General features: G+C 39.0%; 1 protein-coding gene across 11 annotated transcripts in view; it reads right to left on the bottom strand.

The window, feature by feature from the left end:
• Nucleotides 1–20,973, bottom strand: part of kcnma1a (potassium large conductance calcium-activated channel, subfamily M, alpha member 1a) — an 845,585-nt gene that overhangs the window by 293,405 nt on the left and 531,207 nt on the right. Inside the window, exon 1 of one of the 11 annotated variants that reach the window (XM_072583324.1) lies at nucleotides 594–1,261. The exons of the other annotated variants lie outside the window; for them this stretch is intronic. Within the exon in view, the coding sequence (XP_072439425.1) occupies nucleotides 594–807 (214 nt within the window). The 5' untranslated portion in view covers nucleotides 808–1,261. Of the gene's footprint in view, nucleotides 1–593; nucleotides 1,262–20,973 lie in introns of those variants that run through there. 11 annotated transcript variants of the gene reach the window in all.

Below are 20,973 nucleotides of genomic sequence, written 5' to 3' on the forward strand. Positions count from 1 at the left end.
TTTGCAACAAATTTATAGTTCACTATTTAAATTCACTTTTGATAAGTTATCCTTAAGAAATGCAGTGGCCTGAATATTTTGCTTGAGATTTTAAATGTGCAAACCTGAAGGTATGTTAAGTTTGTGGTCTGGTGAAAGGAGACAGATATTGCACAGTAAATGACAACATAAAGAATGCTAAAGCTTGGAACATCAATTGCATTTCTGATCTAAGACATGAAATCATAATATGTAGGTTACTATTATTTTAAAATATTATGTGTATGTGCCTATTACTCCAATTCTGTTCTGGACTAGTGTTTCAATTTGGAAACATGTATTTGTTATATAGGGATCACACATCATGCATTCAGAAAGCAACATGGAAAGCTACAACAGCAGTAAAACCAGAGGGAGCTATAAACGGATCGTCAAAACAAAATTAAAATAATTGGAAACCCCTGTAATTTCGAAGTTGCCCAGAGCTGGAAATATTAGAAAAAATGAAATAGCACTGCTTTAAAAAAAAACTGAACTGAGTGCGAGGCAGAGCCAGATGTGGAACAATCTTTTGAAGGTATAATTACAATATCTTGGGGTCAGAAGAATCTTACCCCAGTAATACACGACGCGATAGCAAGAAGCCAGAGAGTTTTGGAAGCTGTCTTGTTCCTCTTTCTCCATATTATGACTGTGAGCAGCTCTGACACGGTATCCATTCTGGAAGAGGTCACCCAGTGATTTCTTACGTCTCCTGGTGCTCCGTAAAGTCTCAGTCTGGGTAGATCCATTTGGAGCACGATAGACTAAAATTTTACTTGGAATCATGACTCTTGATATTTCAGTTGGTTCCAAGGAGATTCAGTATATCTTGTCCGAGCATCTTTTGCAGATTCCCCAACATTTCAAAGTGAGCACACAGTTTCTGAAGTTTGCAATCCATTGCTAATTCCCTTTTTTTGTGTTTTCAAATCTGTTTCTTCCACTGCTTATTACTACGATATGTCCACTTCCATTAAAACTGATCATTTCCTAAAGATGAAGGAACTTGCATTTCTAAAATGTCTTTCTTAACCTAAAGTGCATTAGAGCTAACAAGAGCTTGCAATGTAGTCACGCTGACACTGTAGTCATGTCCCTCCTGGGACTTGTGATGCTTTCCATTGCTAGGTTACAGAAAGCCTAATCCTCACACTCTGCACCGATTGAGATGAGGATCTGGAGAACGCACTTGTTCGTCCACAACACACAGAGACAGCCAGCAGCGCTCAGTGGAGAAACAAACAGAACAAACGCAGGACAATGAGAAACAGGGACCTCCCACAGCTGCTGCTATGATCCTCAATGAGCAAAGCTTAGAAAGCCATTTCCATCAGGATATTACAACATAAGCTCCTTTTTGATTCAACGAGAGAATCACCTTTGACTGTAAAGAACAGACCGGCTGCTTTTCCAACGTGCTATTCCCATCTACAGCTGGAGACTCATATAAATTTTCAACTTGTTACTCTACACTGTTCACACCACGTCCTTAGCAGATGCTTAAAGGTTTATTTTTGTGCGTACCTACAGCGATGTGAGTGTTAAAAGTCCTACTTGCACTGAACTGTGTAAGAAAGGAATAGTTCTTGAATCATTAAATTCTTCAGGGATTTAGAACAATCTAAATGAAAGAAAATAATCCTATCTATCTTAATACAAATGCCATAGACGTGATGCTGTGCTTTAGTTCCTTGGACACTTCCCTAAAGGCATGTAGCAGTAAGCAGATAATACAAGTCTATTTCCAATACATTCCTGCAGTCATCAGATTTAATTTGCAGAATGACTTGTATAATTACAAATCCGATACCATTTCAAAAATTAATGAATCTATTTTAGTCTTCAAAGTCAAAAGTAATTCAATGCAACTATGCATGATCTCAGAGTGTCTCTTTCAAATATGGTTCTGGACAATATTAATTCCAAATGTTCCTTCATAAAACAGATAACCTGAGTACAAGTGAAAAAGCTGTCAATGAATAAAGGAGAAATGGAAAGAAAGAAGTGAGCAATGGGAAAAAAGGAGGAACCTGGTACTAATAGTGAGTGAATGCATTGCTTATATATTGACTGGAATCTCAATTACATTGATTTTGGAACCAATGTTGCTAGTGAAAGGGGATAAGGCACTATTCACCGGTACAAACATGTAGATTTTTAATAAATCACTTTTTAAACCTTCTCCAAGAAATTTCTCCACGTGGTTCATTCACTAGTGGTGTGAAAGAACTGCAATTAGCCAATACTGGCTATAACTTCAATTCTTCTGTGAGTTAAAACTCTCTTTAAAAGATACCCAAATGTTTAAAATCAAAGTAATGTACAGTTTTACAAGCTTAATCGCGATTTATTTATATTGAGTTGGCAATTTAGCAAGCTGGGTGGCAAAGGTCATGGAGTGAAAGAGCTTCACATTTTATGGTTGCTAAATCTCCAAGCTCGTCCTGGAGTCTTTGAGTATTATTTCACCACATGCCCAAAAGACAGATGTGCAGAAGTAGGCCATTTAGCCCATCCAGTCTACTCCACCTTTCAGTGAGATCATGCCTGATCTGATAATCCTCAATTTTATTTTCCTGCTTTTTCCTCATAACCCTTGATTCCCTTACTGATTAAAAACCTGTCTATCTCAGTCTTCCATATACTTAATGACCCAGTCTCAACAGCCGTCTGTGGTAAAGAATTCCACAAATTCCACTCAAAGGAAATTCTTTATCCCTCTCTTAAACATGCTACCCTTATTCTGAGATTGTGTCTCTATGCCTACACTCTCCCAACAAGGGGAAACAAACTATCTGCATCTATCTTGTCAAATCCACTAAGAACTCAATATGGTTGGGCCCAGAGCAAAGTGGGCTGGAGACATGGAGTGGAGCGGCTGGGGGCTGCAGCAGAGTGGAGACAATTGTTGGATTGGGGACCGGTGTGGGCGGTCTGCAGTTTGTGAGGCCAGTCAGACCACGTGTGGAAGTCCTTATGCTGATCTGTTGTAATGTTTATCTGACTGTAATGTTGTCCTTTATGTCTTATATTCTAACTTATACGATGAAACACTAAGGTAATATAACTTTTCTCTTCTTTATTTCTCTATTTTTGTACCTAAGGTGGTGCCATGAGCAGCAACATTGTAAACTTTTCACTGTCCAGGGTGTTCTCATATAACATGACGGTTGCGTGCATCTGCAATCTTGTGCTATAGAAAACATGCTAAAGAAAATGTTTGACCCATTCTGGACAAAATTCATGTTATCCAAACAATGTTCACAATTCATCAATCGCATTGTAGCCAAATCATGTAGAAGAAACGTGGGTTAATCAAGAACGACCTGTACTTCTGTACTTGAGTACATGTGACAATAAACCTAATTAGATTCTGTTCTGTCTATTCAATAAGGTCGTCTCTCCTTCTTTGATATTCCAATGAGTATAGACCCAATCTATTCAAACTCTCCTCATAGTTCACCAATCCTTATCTGGAAAATCTCCAACGTCACGATAACTTTACTTAAATAAAGGACCTACAACATTCCAGCTGTGATCTGACTAATGCCTTGTATAGTTTTGGCAAAACCTGTCTTTGGAGCAACGCAGATCAAAATAAAACCTGGGACATTAAAGAAGATTTTTTTTCAGTTTGCTGTCATGATTAGTTATAAAAATATTTGAGATGGGTAAAAACATATTCAATCAGACACAGCAGTTTTGGTAGGGGGAGCACAAATGAAAGCAGATTCGGACCTGAGAACACACGTATGACATAGTTTGGATGAGTTGCAGTGCAGGTAGCATTTTTGAGCACTGTTTGAGTCATAAAACAAGTCATGAGTGGTGTCTTTGGTTGAGAAGGCATTTTATCTTTAAATAAGCAATTAGGAACAATTTAGAATTATTTAAAATTGAAAATCAATTGGTATATCAGTATCTTTGATCCACTGGGGGGATCTTTTAATACCCAAGAAAGGGCCAGTTGGATCAGGTGGGATGTTAAAACAATAATCTCAAATGCAAATCCAACTTGCCTCAAACTTGCCCACTTTTGATTTTTAATAAACAGGTCAAAAGGGCAGGTAACCAATCCAGTTCCAGGAGGTAGAAGGCTTATTTAAGTATTTTCATTGTGCTGCATGCCTCATTCTCTCCATTACAACATTAAGACTGGTTATCCAGGTTCCTGATGCTTCAGAAAAAAGTCAGCTAAAGGGAGAAGTGGACTGTTGGGACCCACCTAACAACTGCCTTCCAAGCACACCTTGTGGTTTAGGAGATCAACAAACTTACTTCCAAACCATTCCGTATGTAGTTGTTCTCAGCATTCCTCTCAGGATTAATCCTGAAAATCCCAAACCACAACTTCACGCCATCCCAACCTTTCACATCTTGCTGTTATCCACCACAGATTTTACTAGTTCTTTGTTTACCCCAGCTGCAGCCTGCAATCTTCCCCCGGTCTTTGAAGTTTCTCTCCAGTAGCTGCCAAGAATGGAAGCAACAAATGCTAATCAGCTCATAAATTTAGCAGGATTTGAGAGAAATCCAGACTTTCAGGTTCCCAAAGGCAAAACAGCAACTCTGCTCTCTAGAAGAATGTTAAAAATCACACAACACCAGGTTATAGTCCAACGGGTTTAATTGGAAGCACACTAGCTTTCGGAGCATCGCTCCTTCATCAGGTGCTAGTGGAGGGTTCAATACTAACACACAGAATTTATAGCAAAAATTTACAGTGTGATGTAATTGAAATTATACATTGAAAAATTGATTGTCTGTTAAGCCTTTCATCTGTTTGAATACCATGATAGTTTCACTTCTTTCATGTGTAAATCACAAAACCTTTTTTTAAAAAGTTGCATTCTCAGGTTAGCTGTTAACAATGGCGATAGCTAGACAATATGTTGAAGGTGTTGGCCCCCTGTGTTCTCTGTCTATGCCATGATGTTTAGATTGATTCTAATCTAAAAAGTGAGATAACGGATTTTTACATGAATTCATGCAGTTTTTGAGCTCAGAGTTCCACGTGAATGCATGCAGTTTTTGATCAAAGTATAGTGTAACCCTGCAAGTACAAATTTACCCCACAATATATATGTGCGCGTGTGGGTCTTTGTCTGTGTGTGTGTGTGTGTGTGTCTATCTGTCTGGGTTGGAGGTTGCGTGTGTGAGAAAGTGTAGAGTGTCTGAAGTCTGTGAGGGGGTGCATGTGTGAGTGTTCCCTCCCAGTTGGGGAACACTTCAGTGGTCCAGGACATTTGACCTCGGACCTTCGGGTGACCATCCTCCAAGGCGGACTTCGGCACAGGCAACAGCGAAAAGTGGCCGAGCAGAGGATGATAGCTAAGTTTGGTACCCATAGGGAGGGCCTCAACCAGGAACCTTGGTTTCATGTCACATTACAGATGACCACCATTGCACTACACACACAGACACTCCTACACACACACACACACACACACACACACACACTCACTCCTATACACACATACACACGGGCACACATATACACAGACGCGCACACAGATACCCACACACATCTTTGCAGACACACACACTCCCACACATGCAGTCTCTCACAGACTTAAGACACTCGACACTCACTACACACACACATACACTTTCTCACACTCACAACCCCCAACCCAGACAGACACACACACACAGACAAATACCCACACGCACACATATTTTGTGGGGTGAATTTGTACTTGCAGGGTTACACTATACTTTGATCAAAAACTGCATGCATTCACGTGGAACTCTGAGCTCAAAAACTGCATGAATTCATGTAAAACTCCATTATCTCACTTTTTAGATTAGAATCAATCTAAACAGCATGGCATAGACAGAGAACACAGGGAGCTAACACCTTCAACATATTGTCTAGCTATCACCATTGTTAACAGCTAACCTGAGAGTGCAATTTTAAAAAAAAAAGTTTTGTGATTTACACATGAAAGAAGTGAAACTATCATGATATTCAAATAGATGAAGGACTTAAAAGACAATCAATTTTTCAATGTATAATTTCAGTTACATCACACTGTAAATGTTTGCTACAAATTCTGTGTTAGGATTGAGCCCTCCACTAGCACCTGATGAAGGGGCGATGCTCCCAAAGTTAGTGTGCTTCCAATTAAACCTGTTGGACTATAACCTGGTGTTGTGTGATTTTTAACTTTGTACACCCCAGTCCAACACCAGCATCTCTAAATCATGACTACTCTAGAAGAATGTCAGGATTGTGATCTGTGAGGGAGTCATGGGTTTCAATGAAGGCTACAGGAAAGGACATCAAGAATCACTTGTATAACTGCTGATAAATTTACAATGAGGTTTGCTGAAGAAAGACACCAGATGAGGGGAGGATTAAGAAGAGATGTTGAGGATTTTGGGAGGTTTTATTCATAATGTCTTTTCAAACTAATGAGGATTATGATGTGACATGGTGAGATTTTTAATCAGGGTTATATAACCTATTTACTTACTACTGGGGGAAGAGGGAACAGCCAAATCACTTAAACTAACATGATTCCTAAAATTTCATGTCAATATCTGCACAACATTAAAAATTTGTGAGAATCCACTTTTCACCTGAACTTCGTATACCAGACAGCGTGTTGGATTCCTAACTTGACAGACATGGGTAAAGATTAAATTTGAATCTGATTAAAATTTACAAAACATTTTCTTCTATATTCTGTTCAAAACAGATTCTTTTATCGGGACCATTCGACAGATTTCCAGTGTAAGCAAATGTTGGCCTTATAAAAAACAGGTTTAAATCTGCAGCTCCACAATCCCAGATTGTGGAGTTATGTAAACCCAAGCAAGATAATGTGATGCAAATCAGCTCCACAGCTTATATTTAGACTGTCATGATATCCAAAATGTTAACAAACCACAGTGGTACATAAATGAAGCATTTAAAAGCAGCTCAGAACCAGAATTAAGGAGAAGGTTTTTTAAAAAAAATATTTGATTTATAACTCAGAGCGATAAGACGTGGAAAAGGGTTTTGGAGTAGGAAAGTGTTGCAGTGACTAAAATGAACCTAAACCTGAGAGCCCAGGATATGCTGAGTAACAGAGATCACCATTAAATCACCACTAATACTCCCATTCTTAACATGAAGTCCACATTTTATAAACTTCTAAACATCATTTAAGTCAGCTTGTCTTCTTCCACAAACAGGTGCATGTGACACCTGGTTGGTGGGTGAAAGTGAGACCTGGAATTAGAAAAGATAGAAAGTAATGCTTCCCAAGTTCTCCATCCTGCTTGCCATGGTTCAAAGATCATGCATTGCATCTCACCGTACAAGCAAAGATGCTCTGTGCACACCTTTTGTTTATTTGTTTCTTTGTTTTCCATATCTCCATTCTCTTTAACCTTGGAAGATAATTTCTCTCGTTCAATCTCTCCTGTCGTCCACCTTATCACTGATCTTCCCTTCATCCTTAGGTTTTGGGGAGGGGATGGATAGACTATTATGTTTTTAAGGAGGAGAAAGTGAGGACTGCAGATGCTGAAGATCAGAGTTGAGAGTATGGTGCTGGAAAAGCACAGCAGGTCAGGCAGAAACATTGATTCTCCTGCTCAATTATATTTTTAATTTCCCAATTCCAATGAAATGCCTTGAAATGTTAACTCTCTTTCACTCTGAATATTTCCAACATCATATTTATCACAGGCAAGTTCCTTTTAGTACTTTGGAAGCTCAATATTTCTTGTTACAAGTCACTTTACGCTATTTAGCATTACTGACATTAGTAAAGGTTAGGGGCGGCACAGTGGCCCAGTGGTTAGCACTGCAGCCTCACAGCACCAGGGACCCAGTCGCCCCGGGTGACTGTGTGGAGTTTGGACATTTTCCCCGTGTTCTGTGTGGGTTTCCTCCAGGTGCTCCGGTTTCCTCCCACAATCCAAAGATGTGCAGGTCAGGTGAATTGACCATGTAAAATTGCCCACAGTTTCAGGTGTATTAGTCAGGGGTAAATATAGGGTAGGGAATGGGTTTGGGTGGGTTTCTCTTTGGAGGGGTGGTGTGAACTTGTTGGGCTGAAGGGCCTGTTTCCATACTGCAGGGAATCAAATCTAATCAAATCTAAATTGCCCATGGTGTTAGATGCATTAGATATGGGTAAACATGGGGAAGGGGAATGGGCCTGGGTGGGTTGATCTTCAGAGGGTTGGTGTGGATTTGTCGGACCGAAGGGTCTGTTTCCATACTGTAGGGAATATAATCTAATCTAGATATGAAATGTCAGAATGCAGAAGCCAGCTCCCTCTGCTTTACTCAATAGGGCATCTCTAACCACAACTTAAACAACTTCTTAAGAGCTGGAAAAGCGCAGCAAGTCAGGCAGCATCCAAGGAGCAGGAGAATCGCGTTTCGGGCATGAGCCCTTCTTCGGGCTCATGCCCGAAATGTCGATTCTCCTGCTCCTTGGATGCTGCCTGACCAGCTGCGCTTTTCCAGCAACACATTTTCAGCTCTGTTTTCCACAATAGCCACTCTTACAGCTCTTTTATATACGACTGGCAATTTAGTTGGATTGTACAAGTTTGAATCAGACAATAATGGAAATCCTTTGATCTCAGTGAATGAGAGTGTAGTTTCTACAGTTAGACAAACTACATAATCAGGACAGACATGACGTAGAAATAGAACAACAACTGTTGATAAATAACCACTGATTAGAAATATGTCAAGCAGTAGCAGGGCTTCTAATTTAAATGGTAAGCATTCCTGGAAAAACTTATTTCTAGCTGTTGTATTTACTGTTTGTGATTCATTCATTAAATGTTATTTTGGAGAATTAAGCTTTAATTTTCAGTCAGATATTTAATTCCAAATACATGATAAATGTGAAAAGAGATGCTAACTGATTACCATCTCAGCCAACCTCAATAAAGGAAAACATATCTCATAATTTTAGCACTCTGGAGGAATACTAATCTTCCTGCTTCAAAATAAATAATAAACAAAAAGAGATTAATAATCGTTAATTCATTTTGAGAATGTCACACATTATTAAACATACTGAAATCCTTATTAATTTTATAGAAATAAAAAATAATCAAATCTTACTGTGTTTGAGTTGATACTTTTGGTCTCTGAAAGTGATGCAACAACTAGGGAATTGGGGGAAATGTAGGAGACCAGACAGAATATTGAGTCAAATCTGAGATTTTAACCAGGAGGGGAGAGTGATAAAACTCAGGTTAAAGAAAAATTGACACAATGTATCAATTGGGATGAAGCACAAAATGAATTAAAAATTAAAAACTTTAAATTAATATTTTTAACTATAAGGCAGCAAGTCAAAATATGTGAAACAAAATTATGCTGCACATTCTCAAATGTCAGTATGTCTCGTGAGTCACAGCTGAGTATAATTTAAATATTTTTGACCCTCCAAATAAGTCTAATGTCGACTGAGTAAATTTATTGACCATCTTAGCTAATCTGCAATTGCTCTTATCAGAAAATGACTTTTGAAGCCACTGCTTCAAGGATAATGTGCAGTCATATGTAAGCCAGAATCTTGTATGAAGAGAAGTTAATTGCATTTATATAGTATCTTTCACAAGCTCAAGACTATCCATTTTGCTGACCACCAATGCATGGTTTTTGCAGTACATCACAATCAAAATGTTGGAAATGCAGCAGTCAGTTTGCACAGCAAGCCTGAAACTTCTAATTTCAAACTGAAATTAGGTAATTGAGCATAATTTGGAGACTTATTTTCAAAGACGTTAAGTTGAGAGATAAATATTGGCACTGGAGAGAACTACACTCTTCTTCAAAACAGCAAAACAGGATCTTTTAAGACCACCTGAGGAGGGAAAAGGGAGCTTTGATTTAATTCAACATTTTCACAAAATTATACTGGAATGATGTCGCGATGCCAATTTTGGACTGGGATAGAAGTCACGTGACACCAGTTTATAGTCCAACAGGTTTATTTGAAATCACAAGCTTTTGGACCGCTGCTCCTCCATCAGGTGTTGTGTGACTTCTGAGCTTCTACTGGAATAACAGACTATTTATTTTGTGCTGGATCTCTGGAGATCAATAGTTTCCTTCTCCAGAAGCAAAATGAACCAGTCAGAATTTTCAGCCACTTGGCTGCTTCACAGACACAAATGATCAGATGTATTAAACTCAAATTAATAACTTGCAAATTCAACTCAGAGTCAGTAAAATCATGGGCCCATAACAAATACATAACACCATTTTATGTTTTTTTTATTACTGCTAACAGGCTTACCTGTAAGTGAGCACTTGCACACCTTTAGAATGCAAAAGTAATTGTGTTTCCTTAGGTGTCATATATAGCTCAATAAGTTACCACTGAGTCACAAGGTATATCCAGGCACACAATTCGGAAAAATCACATATCCTTTGACATTGTTGAATATAGACATAAATGTGCATTAAAAAGTAGATAAATCCATTGTCAAGTTCACTAGGGCTGTCGAGTGTCAAACAACATTTAAAACCCAGCCTCAAAACTTTTGAAAAATCTATCTGCAGACTAGAATAAAAAGCAGTACTTGCAATTCCATTCAATCTGTTGACATAAGTCTGAGATCATTCATTCAAGGACTGTGCTGAATGACTGATTTTGTAACTTATCACAGTGGAATGCCTGTGAGCTCATAGCTTGACAGCTCCAAACGTTTATAAAGTCTTACAATTGCGTATGACGATAAATAACTTCTATTTGTATTATTTATTCAGCAGATGTCAATAGATAGGCCAGTGTTTATTAGCCATCCATAATCGTTCTTGAGAAGCTGATGGTGAGCTGCCTTTCTTGATTTAGTGCAGTCCATTAAGTGTAGATTTCAAAACATTGCGGTTTGGGAAGGAGTTCCAGGATTCCTGGAAGAAGGGTGGTCTTTATTGGTCAGAGTATTATTGAGTACAGGAGTTGGGAGGTCATGTTGTGGCTGTACAGGACATTGGCTTGGCCACTTATGGAATATTGTGTGCATTTCTGGTCTCCCTGCTATAAAGAAGGGGGAATGTTGTGAAACTTGAAAGGGTTCAGAAAAGATTTACAAGGATGTTGCCAGGGTTGGAGGTTTTGAGCTACAGAGAGAGACTGAATAGGCTGGGGCTGTTTTCCCTGGAGAATCAGAGACTGAGGGGTGACCTTATAGAGGTTTATAAAATCATGAGGGGCAACGATAGGGCAAATAAACAAGATCTTTTCCTTGGGGGGGGGGGGAGGAATGAGAGGGCAAAGGTTTAAAAGGGACCTAAGGGGCAACTTTTTCACATAGAGAGTGGCACACATATGGAGCAAGCTGGCAGAGGACGTGTGGAGGCTGGTACAATTGCAACAATTAAAAGGCATTTGAATGGGTATATGAATAGGAAGGATTTGGAGGGATATGGGCTGGGTGCTGGCAGTGGGACTAGATTGGGTTGAGATATCTGGTCGGCATGGCCGGGTTGAACCGAAGAGTTTGTCTCCATGCTGTATATTTCTATGACTCTATGGTGGAAGCTGGTACAATTACAACATTTAAAAGGCATCTGGATGAATATATGAATAGGAAAGGTTTAGAGGGATATGGGCCAAGTGCTGGCAAATGGAGCTGGATTAATTTAGAATATGGACGAGTTTCCATGCTGTACATCTTTATGGTTCTATACTGACCCAGCAACACTAAAGGAACAGTGATATATTTCAAAGTCAGGATAGTCAGTGTCTTGAGGGAAACTTGCAAATGGTGGAGTTCTCAATTTTCTGCTGCACTTGCTCTTCCAGATATTAACACTAATATGTCTGGAAAGTGTTGTCTAATGTACTCTGGTGAAGTTGTACAATGTATCTTGAGGACGGTACATATTGCTGCTACTGCGCCTTGATGGTGGAGCGAGTCAGTGTTCATGAATGGGATGCCAATCAAGTAGGCTGCCTTGTCCTGGATGGTGTAAAGCTTCTTGACTGCTGTTGGAGCTGCATACATTAAGGGTGAGTGTTCTCTTTACTTGACACAGTTTCTAGTCAACATTAACCCTCAGGATGTTGACAGTTTGGGTTTTAGAAATAACAACAAAGAACAGAGCAGCACAGGAACAGGCCCTTCAGCTCAACAAAACTACGCTGTCGCATGATGCTTTTCTAAACTATAAACCCTCTGCCTCTACATGTTTCGTATCCCTCCATTCCCTGCATATTCATGTATTTGTCAAGATGCCTCTTACATGTTGCTATTGTATCCACCTGTGCCGCCTTCTCTGACAGCGCGTTCCAGGCACGTAAGACCCTCTGTGTAAAACACTTATAACTCTATGACTCATTTTTTTAAAAAAAACTCATCCTCTTTTACCTTAAATCTATGTTTCTTAGCAATTGACATTTTTATCTTGGGAAAACGACTTTGACTATCCATTCTAGACATGCCTCTCGTAATCCTGTAAACTTCTGTCAGATCACCCCTCATCCTTTAATAGTCAAGTGAAAACAAACTACGACTTGTAATTTTTATACTCCATGCCCCAGTCAATGAAGGCCAGGATGCCTTATTCCTTCTTGACTCCTTGTGCTGCTATTTTCAGAGAACTATGGACCAGTACACCTAGATCCCTCTGTATGCTGATGCCACTAAGAGTTCTGCCTTTTCGTGTATACAGACAAACCTCAATTATCCAAACAACACAGGTGGAGAGTATTTTGTTCAGATAATCGAATGCCGGTTGACATAGTTTAGCCAAGCATCAGGACCTAGCAACCTTGTTCAGATAATCCGAAATTCGGATAATCGAGGTCCCTCTCCACCTGCATTTGATCTTCCAAAATGCATCACCTCGCATTTGTCCAGACTGAATCCATCTGCCATTTCTCCATCCAAGTCTCCAGTCTATCCATGTCCTGCTGTATTTTCTGGTAATCCTCCTCATTAGCCGCAGCTTCCCCAATCCTTGTATCTTCTGCAAACTTACTAATCATGCCACCTACATTCTCCTCCAAATCATTCATTTTTATATACATATTACAAATAACAGGAGTCCCAGCACTGATCCCTGCAAAATACCACTAGTCACAGATCTCCAATCAGAAAAACCACTCTTCTACCCTGTACTCTCTGTCTTCTATGACTAAGCCAGCTCTGTATTCATCGTACCAGTTCACCATGGATCCCATGTGACTTTTGTATCAGCCTGCACGAAGGACCTTGTCAAGGGTCTTGCTAAAGTCGAGACAGACAACATCTACTGTCTTGCATTTGCCAATCACTTTTGTCACTTCATTAAAAAACTCAATCAACTTTGAGAGACACAACTTTCCTCATACAAAACCAAGATGCCCATCACTAAAAAGTCAATCATTTTCCAAATATGTGTAAATCTTATCCCGAAGAAACTTCTCCAATAATTTCCCTATCACTGACATAAGGCTCAGCAGCCTGTAATTTCAGACTATTGCTGTTATTCTTCGTAAACAAAGAAACAACATCTGCTGTTCTCCAGTCCTCTGGGATATACTGTAACTAAAGAGGATACAAAGGATTTCCTCACCTGTCTCCCTCAGCATTCTGGGATAGATTCTATCATCAGGTATTGGGGACTTGTCTACCTTAATTCTTCCTCCTCCTTCCAACACTTCCTCCTTTTTTTTTCATATTGACATGCCCCAGAGTATTAACATACCCCTCCTGAGGTGCACCATCCACCATGCCCTTCTCCTTTGTGAATATCAATGCTCATGGATCAAATACTTTAAGTGCTTGAAGTGAGTGGGTCTTTAGCATTAACAGCTTGAAAAGCAGTTTTAATTTCATTAATAGACACTTAGAACTGCTTCTTATTTCACCTCAGCATGGACACTGAGGTCTGACTATGGTGGACTAGCCACTAGCCACGCTACCTTATATAAAAAACTTCTTGGAACTAACAGCCAGACTTCTCTGCCCACTGGGATTCATCACAACCCATAAACCGACAGCCACATTCAGACAACAACTCACCAGGACAAAAGACCCTATATCCATCATGTTTGAGACTAATCCAATTTACAGGATTCCATGCAAAGACTGCACAAAACACGATGTAGGAGAAACAGGCAGACAACTAGCAATCCACATCCATGAGCACCAACCAGCTACTAAATGACACGACCAGCTGTCCATAGTAGCCATACACACATTCGACAAGACCACAAATTCAACTGGGACAACACAACGATCATAGGACAAGCTAAACAGAGGACAGCCAGAGAATTTCTGGAAGCATGGCACTCATCCACAGACTCCATCAACAAGCACATAGACCTAGACCCAATATACTGGCCACTACAATGAACTGCCGGAACTGGCAACCAGAAGCAGCAAGAAAGAACAAAATAAATTCCAAATGACACAGTACAGCACCACTTCACAGGAGGCTCCAAATCACTGAAGATGCCACCTGGACAGGGGACGAAATGTCTACAAATTCAGCTCGGTGAGCAAACCCACAACCGTGGTGGATACAAGGTGAGCTGTCATGAAAGATGAAGGGGAAAGGACAATTTCACATTACTAAGCTATTAGCACTAGAATTCCTGAGTATTGCGATTACAACTTGACCTGATTAACACTATCTTGGTGAGAACTATCCCTCTCTCAGACTTGCAGCTTCTTCCAATTATCCAACTTATTGTACCTTTCTGTGCCACACTTCGCATGCCAGTCATCGCATGGGAACTCACATTTCCCCTAACCTGCTGGGCACTGGACAGGAGGGTGCCAGCCACTTCAGGTTCAGCAGGACAGGAAGACCAACAAGCAGACAAAACACGTCCAGAAGCCCTAGCCACTCTCCTCTATATCAAAGACATCTTGGAAATGACTGCCAGATTACTCGGACATCTTGACATCATGGTAGCCCACAGACCCATCAACACACTAAAACAGCAGCTAATGAACTTGAAAGACCCCACACAGACAACAAACAAAACTAATGTCAAGAACTGTAACAAACACTACATTGGACAAATAAGCAGAAAACTAGTCACCAGGATACATGAACATCAACTAGCCACAAAACGACATGATCCTGTCTCACTAGTATCCTTACATACAGATGAGGAAGGACTCCACTTTGACGGAGACAACACATCCATCCTAGGACAAGCCAAACAGAGACACCCACGAGGATTTCTAGAAGCATGGCATTTCCAACTGGAACTCTATCAACTAACACATTGACTTGGAACTGATTTACCACCCCCTGAGAGAAAGAACAGGAAATGACATCACCATAGGAAATGACATCACCAACCCAAAGAAACCCAAACATATGAATAGAAAGCAGGAATCATCAGCAATGCTTTGTCCAGAGGTCCACTGAAGATGTTATCTAGTATGGTTACGAAATGTCTGAAAATAAACCTTCCAGCTCAGTGAGCAAACCTACATCCACAGTGACTATTCTTCAAAAGGTGCTTCATTGGCGACAAAGCACTTTAGACAAGTTTGAGGTTGTGAAAGTTACAAAAGCAAGGCTAGTCTTTCTTTAACTATTCCTGCTACTGAAAACAATATAATGTTTCAATCTACATAAGCTTACTATTTTATAGCAAATTTGTTTCATCATATATTAACTTTACAGTGTCACATTATAGAAGAAAATAGGTGTAACTAACTTCAGCGAGTGATTGCTGATATTCCTGTGTCAGGAGCTCCATCTGACAGTCATGCACAAATTGCAGTATAATGATGGAGCTCCATTCTGAGCTAAGGCACTGTGATACCTGCTTAAGTGATCAGTCTCCTTAATTTAACACAATGCAAAACATAATGCAGCAGTGAGGGGTCTGTTGGGTTTCCTGAACAATCTTTGGAATTTACTTAGCTTTCATTTAAATATAACTCACTGTTCTACTCTTAAAATTAACAAAAATTGGAGCACTACCACAAGTCTTTAGTTCACAGTTTTGTCCTAGACCTGACACCTTGAATCAAAATCAAGCAATGTAAACTAGGTACTAAATGGCTGGGTCAATATACGCAATATACATGCACCTGCTTAATGTTAGAAAAAACTCTCAAATGCTTTTAAGTTTGAGGATCCATGTATCTAATCATAGCTTTCAGAGAAATCTGTGTAGGTCTCCCTGCAATGACATCCTGTCATAGTTGCATGTTATAATTTATTCATCAGATCTTCAGAACAGTGGTTTATGACTTCAACAAATGACAAACAAAAAAGCTGCCTTGTATTGCATTGGTATGGAGGTATTGCCAAATGCATCAATCAGCTAGTGAACAAATCATACTGTGAATGTAATTAATTTATGTTCTGTAAATGTATTAAAAATGTCAGACATCATCGGTGATTGTTCCTCCGTGTGGGACATGTTAATAGCTGGAAAATTAGATTCCGATTGCAAAGACATGCCTGATCATCGAGCAACTTTTAGGTTTACTGTTTGCTTTTGCACGATAGAATGGTAGAGTTTCAGCTTTGATCTCTCAGTTCGTGGGGAAGACAATTCTAATAGTTCCAACAGTTGAATTGATTACTGAAAATTAAAATCTAATGTTTGAATGAAATTCAGCCAATTTAAAGCTGAAGTGACTTGGGCAACACTACAGCTGAAACTGTATTTTATAAAATTATACAGAATGTACAGAACAAACATCACTTGGTCCAACTGGTATATGCTCACGTTCATGTTCCATATGTTCCTCCTCTCACTATTCTTTATATAATCTCATCCACGCATCAGATTCTTTTTCTCTCATGTCTATCCAACTTCTGTTCAAACACATTTATATCATTTGCCCCAATTACTCCTTGTGATTGCAACTAACCTCCGGACAAAGATGTATTTTCCTGACTTCCTTATTGGATTCATAGTGATTATCTTATGACCCCTATTTCTAAATTCCCCAAAACTGAAAACACCATAACCTTGGCTACCGTATCAAATATTTCATTAGGTCTTCCCATCATCCTATGGTCAGAGAGACTGTTCGCTGATGAATATATAATACTCAGTACAGCTGGCAACTCATCAGATCCTGAAGCAGTACACATCCATACGCAGCAAGACTTGGACAACATTCAAGAATAGAATGAAATTTGTCAAGTGACATTCACACCACACAAGTGCCAGGAAATGACCATCTCCCAGAATAGAACAATAATTTATCTATCTATCTCTCCCTGATGTCCAATGGCATTACCATTTCCATTGAATCTCCCATGTGAAGTTAGAAAGACAGCTTGTGCTGAATAATAAAATATAGTAAAAGTAGGTGTTGTGAAGATCGCTGTAGCAAAGAAAAACAAACAGGAGTGAAAGTGAAGTTTCATTAAAAGGAAAAGGACCGGTAGAAGAAAATATGGCAGGATGACATGATAAAGTCTGCAGCTAGAATTGACACTCTAATGGAAAATCTGAAAGGTCAGAGGTTTCCAATTTGAAAAGCCAAAAGTGGAGCCCTGAGAGGAGAAAGTAATGGGTGACTGCATCCCCAGTGGCTATGGAACACAAAATGAAAGGTGACAAATACCTAAGAAAACAAGGAAATTTAATGACAACACCAGATTTGTGAGGAAATAACAGTTCTGTGAAACACTACTGAAGACAGTGAAAAACAAACAATGGTGTTATAGGCAAGTTTAATCATGCCATTGTGAACCATGTACATTTCATTCTCTCTACATTGGAATCTTAATTCTGAACCACGTGTACTTAAAATTTTAAGACAGGAAAAATATTGAAAACTAAGTGAGCAAGCAGCTGACTTGTGGGATTCAAATGAGTCAAGCTATTAAAATCCGTCAGACAAGTGTACCCGTTTGCATTTCATGCCCAGTTTTCCTTGGGAAGTTAAAAAGACAACCTTCTCAGGTCAGTTTTGAGTTTCTAAGATAAAACTGGATCGATTTTCCATTTTTGCTAGTAAAAATTAACAGAAAATGCTGAAAAACATTACAGATTAAGTAACACCTGGAAAAAAATGAGTTCACACGTTGCAAAATGTTTCATGTAGATACTCTTAACTCTGCATTGTTTGTGAAATTAGAATGAATGAATTGTGCTTTTGAAGCAGTCTCACACTTTGCTGTGTCTGCTTCCTCACAAGAAACACTAGAGGGTGCTGATCGATCACTTCAACACCACAGAGCAGTTTACATGTAATGTTTACAAACTGGTATTCGATTGAGGCATTATCCAATGAACAGCCTACTGAAGTTGAGCTTTCATGCCACTATTTTCACCTAACTGCACACCATCTGTTTTAATATACAGATCTTTCGAAACTACACAAAGTACACTCTTTCCATCTCACTCACAGTAAACTAAATTAATTGACCAAAGACTTTTTTTGGGTATTGAATCATGCAGAGTGCTGAATTGGAATTGATTTCAACAAATTGTTGAGCTGCAGAAACATCTCAATTTTCAGTCACGCTGACTAGATAATTAAAATGTCTTCAGATTCAATTATAAAGCTGTCAAAATGATATCCTTTGTTTAACTTTCCATCCTTTTAGAAAGAACAAAGTGCTGAAACCTATCAAAGAATTAATTTCCACATTAGACAGACTAAAATCAGGCAATTCGACACATGATTTATTCCACTTCTTCCATTTGGAATGGAAACTAAACCCTTGTGAGTATATCTGTCAACCTTATCGCAAAGTAGTACAAAAACAGGCAAGGGTGGAGCAGAGCCACACAAATACATTAATAGGCTTGAACTCATCACAATGTAGTTTCTACACAAGTTATTTGCTACACAGCAATCAATATACTTGCTTTTCTTTTGAATGCACTGGGTCCCAATCAGGTTGCAATACAATGCTTACTGAGCATCTATGCACCGCAATGTTAAGTTTCAAACAGAAGGGCCTAAAGCTTTTTTACATTCTCATTGGCCTTATACAACAAATTTGCTGCCATTCTCCTTCATCAGATTTAATTAACTTGTGTGATATTTGGGAGAGCAACATATTTGGATCAATATGGCGTTTAGCCCACAATGCAGGCTGTTTTGGCCAGCCCAGATTCTACTAGAAACAGAAATAAAGACAAGCGGATTTTCCTGTCAGAAATATCCTACATCTGAATTTCTGACATGGATTTTTGGATTGTGGACTTAAAAAAGGATTATACTGCTTTAAACTAATGAGAGATTGTGCAAATTATGAGTTGCAAATACAATGTTGCTTTTGCCTGGAACAGAAAGAGCAAAAACAGACACAACTGTACGGATGGATTCTTAATTAGGGGACAAATCTTTACAGAAAAATTTGATTGGCTCCTGACTACGTGGCCATGTCTCGTGTGGAGAGGTTACAGTAGTAACACCTAAACTGCAAAGACAACACATCAAAGATTTCTCCCTGTGATTGTTTCTCTTCTGTACCAGTTAGTCTGCAGTAACAGCTAGCTGTCTTCCACTGTCTTTGCAGATTCCCTTGTTGAAAGGAAAAAAAAAGGAAAATCACCTTCAGAGCCTACTGAATCAGGAAATGAAAGGCCACAATAGTGTGCAAATGACCTTGTTTCCATTAGCAAAGAACTAATTCTTGAATTCAATTATTCTGTTAATTTGAAAGAAAGCAACTCATCAAATCCTATGATTGTAACTGGTGCTATAAAACCATTTCTATCATTTTTCTTCAGCTTTACTTTTCTATTAATATCAACGTCTTGTCTGTTTGTGAAGGCAGGAATTTAAAAAGGGTAGAGTGTAAGTGGAAGAGTTTCAACCAAGGAAGTCCTATTTCCTGTCCTGCCATTGGTTAAAACAATCTATTTGAAGAAATAGCCTTTTTTTCATTACATACAGAAACTTACTGAGTGTCTTCTTTGAACCCAAATTCATCAGACAAGTAAATTGCGATGCTGGATAGTTTGATTACGTTTTTCATATTTGTGATGACTCCAGGAACAGTAGGATTTAATTTCCACAGTATCCCAGCAAGTCATATCAAGCAGAATTTCAACACTTAAATTGGTCCTCCAGAGAACATTGAGTTAAAAGTAAGTAATGAGAAACAGTGGAGGAAATTTACAAATACTTTGCCACCGTTTTCACTACAGAGCGTACAAAATACAACACTTGTTAATAGCTGTAAGTCAGGTAGTGAAAAGGAAGGGCAGAATTTGGTGAAATTATAATCACTAGGAAAATAGTGCTGAACAAACTGATGAAGTTGAGGCCTGGCCATGTCCCGGGTCCTGATAGATTTTACTCGTAGGTCTTAAAAGGAAATGGATAGCAGAGTAGTAAAGCCATTGGTGTTAATTTTTTAAGCTTTGCTAAGTTCTGGGAATGTTCTATTAGACTAGAAAATAGCAAATGCAACCCTTCCAGTCAGAAAGGGAGGGAAGTAAAAACCAGGAAATTATAGGCCAGTTAGATTGACATCTGTCATGTAGTTGGTATGAGAATTGATCAGAAAGGAAGTTAAGAGCTGGACGTTTTGAAAAATTCAAGATATTTCAGAGAATCAACTTGAGCTTTGTGAAAGTCAAGTCACGTTGAACCAACTTATTGGAATCCTTTGAAGGAGTAGCATGACATATGGATAAGGGGACATGGTCAATGTATCATATTTGAATTTACAGAAAGCATTTGACAAAGTGCCACTTAAAAACATATTAAACAAAGTAAAAGCACATAGCATAGTGGGTGACATAGTAACACTGACAGAAGATCGACTGACTGGCAGAAAACAGAATATGCATAAAAAGGGTATTTTTTTCATTGGCAGAACGTGAATTAGTTACTGCAGGGATCTGTCTGGGCCTTTAACAATTTATAACATATAGCGATGATTTCATAGTAGTTAAATTCACAGATGACACAAAGATACATCGGAAAATATGTTGTGGAGGGGACATAATGAGATTGAAAATAATGTAGATAAGTTGAGCGAGTGGGCAAAAGTCTGGTAGATGGGATACAATGCAGGAAAAGTGAAGTAGTGCA

Source organism: Chiloscyllium punctatum, chromosome 13, assembly GCF_047496795.1.
Source record: "Chiloscyllium punctatum isolate Juve2018m chromosome 13, sChiPun1.3, whole genome shotgun sequence".
Classification (NCBI taxonomy): domain Eukaryota; kingdom Metazoa; phylum Chordata; class Chondrichthyes; order Orectolobiformes; family Hemiscylliidae; genus Chiloscyllium; species Chiloscyllium punctatum.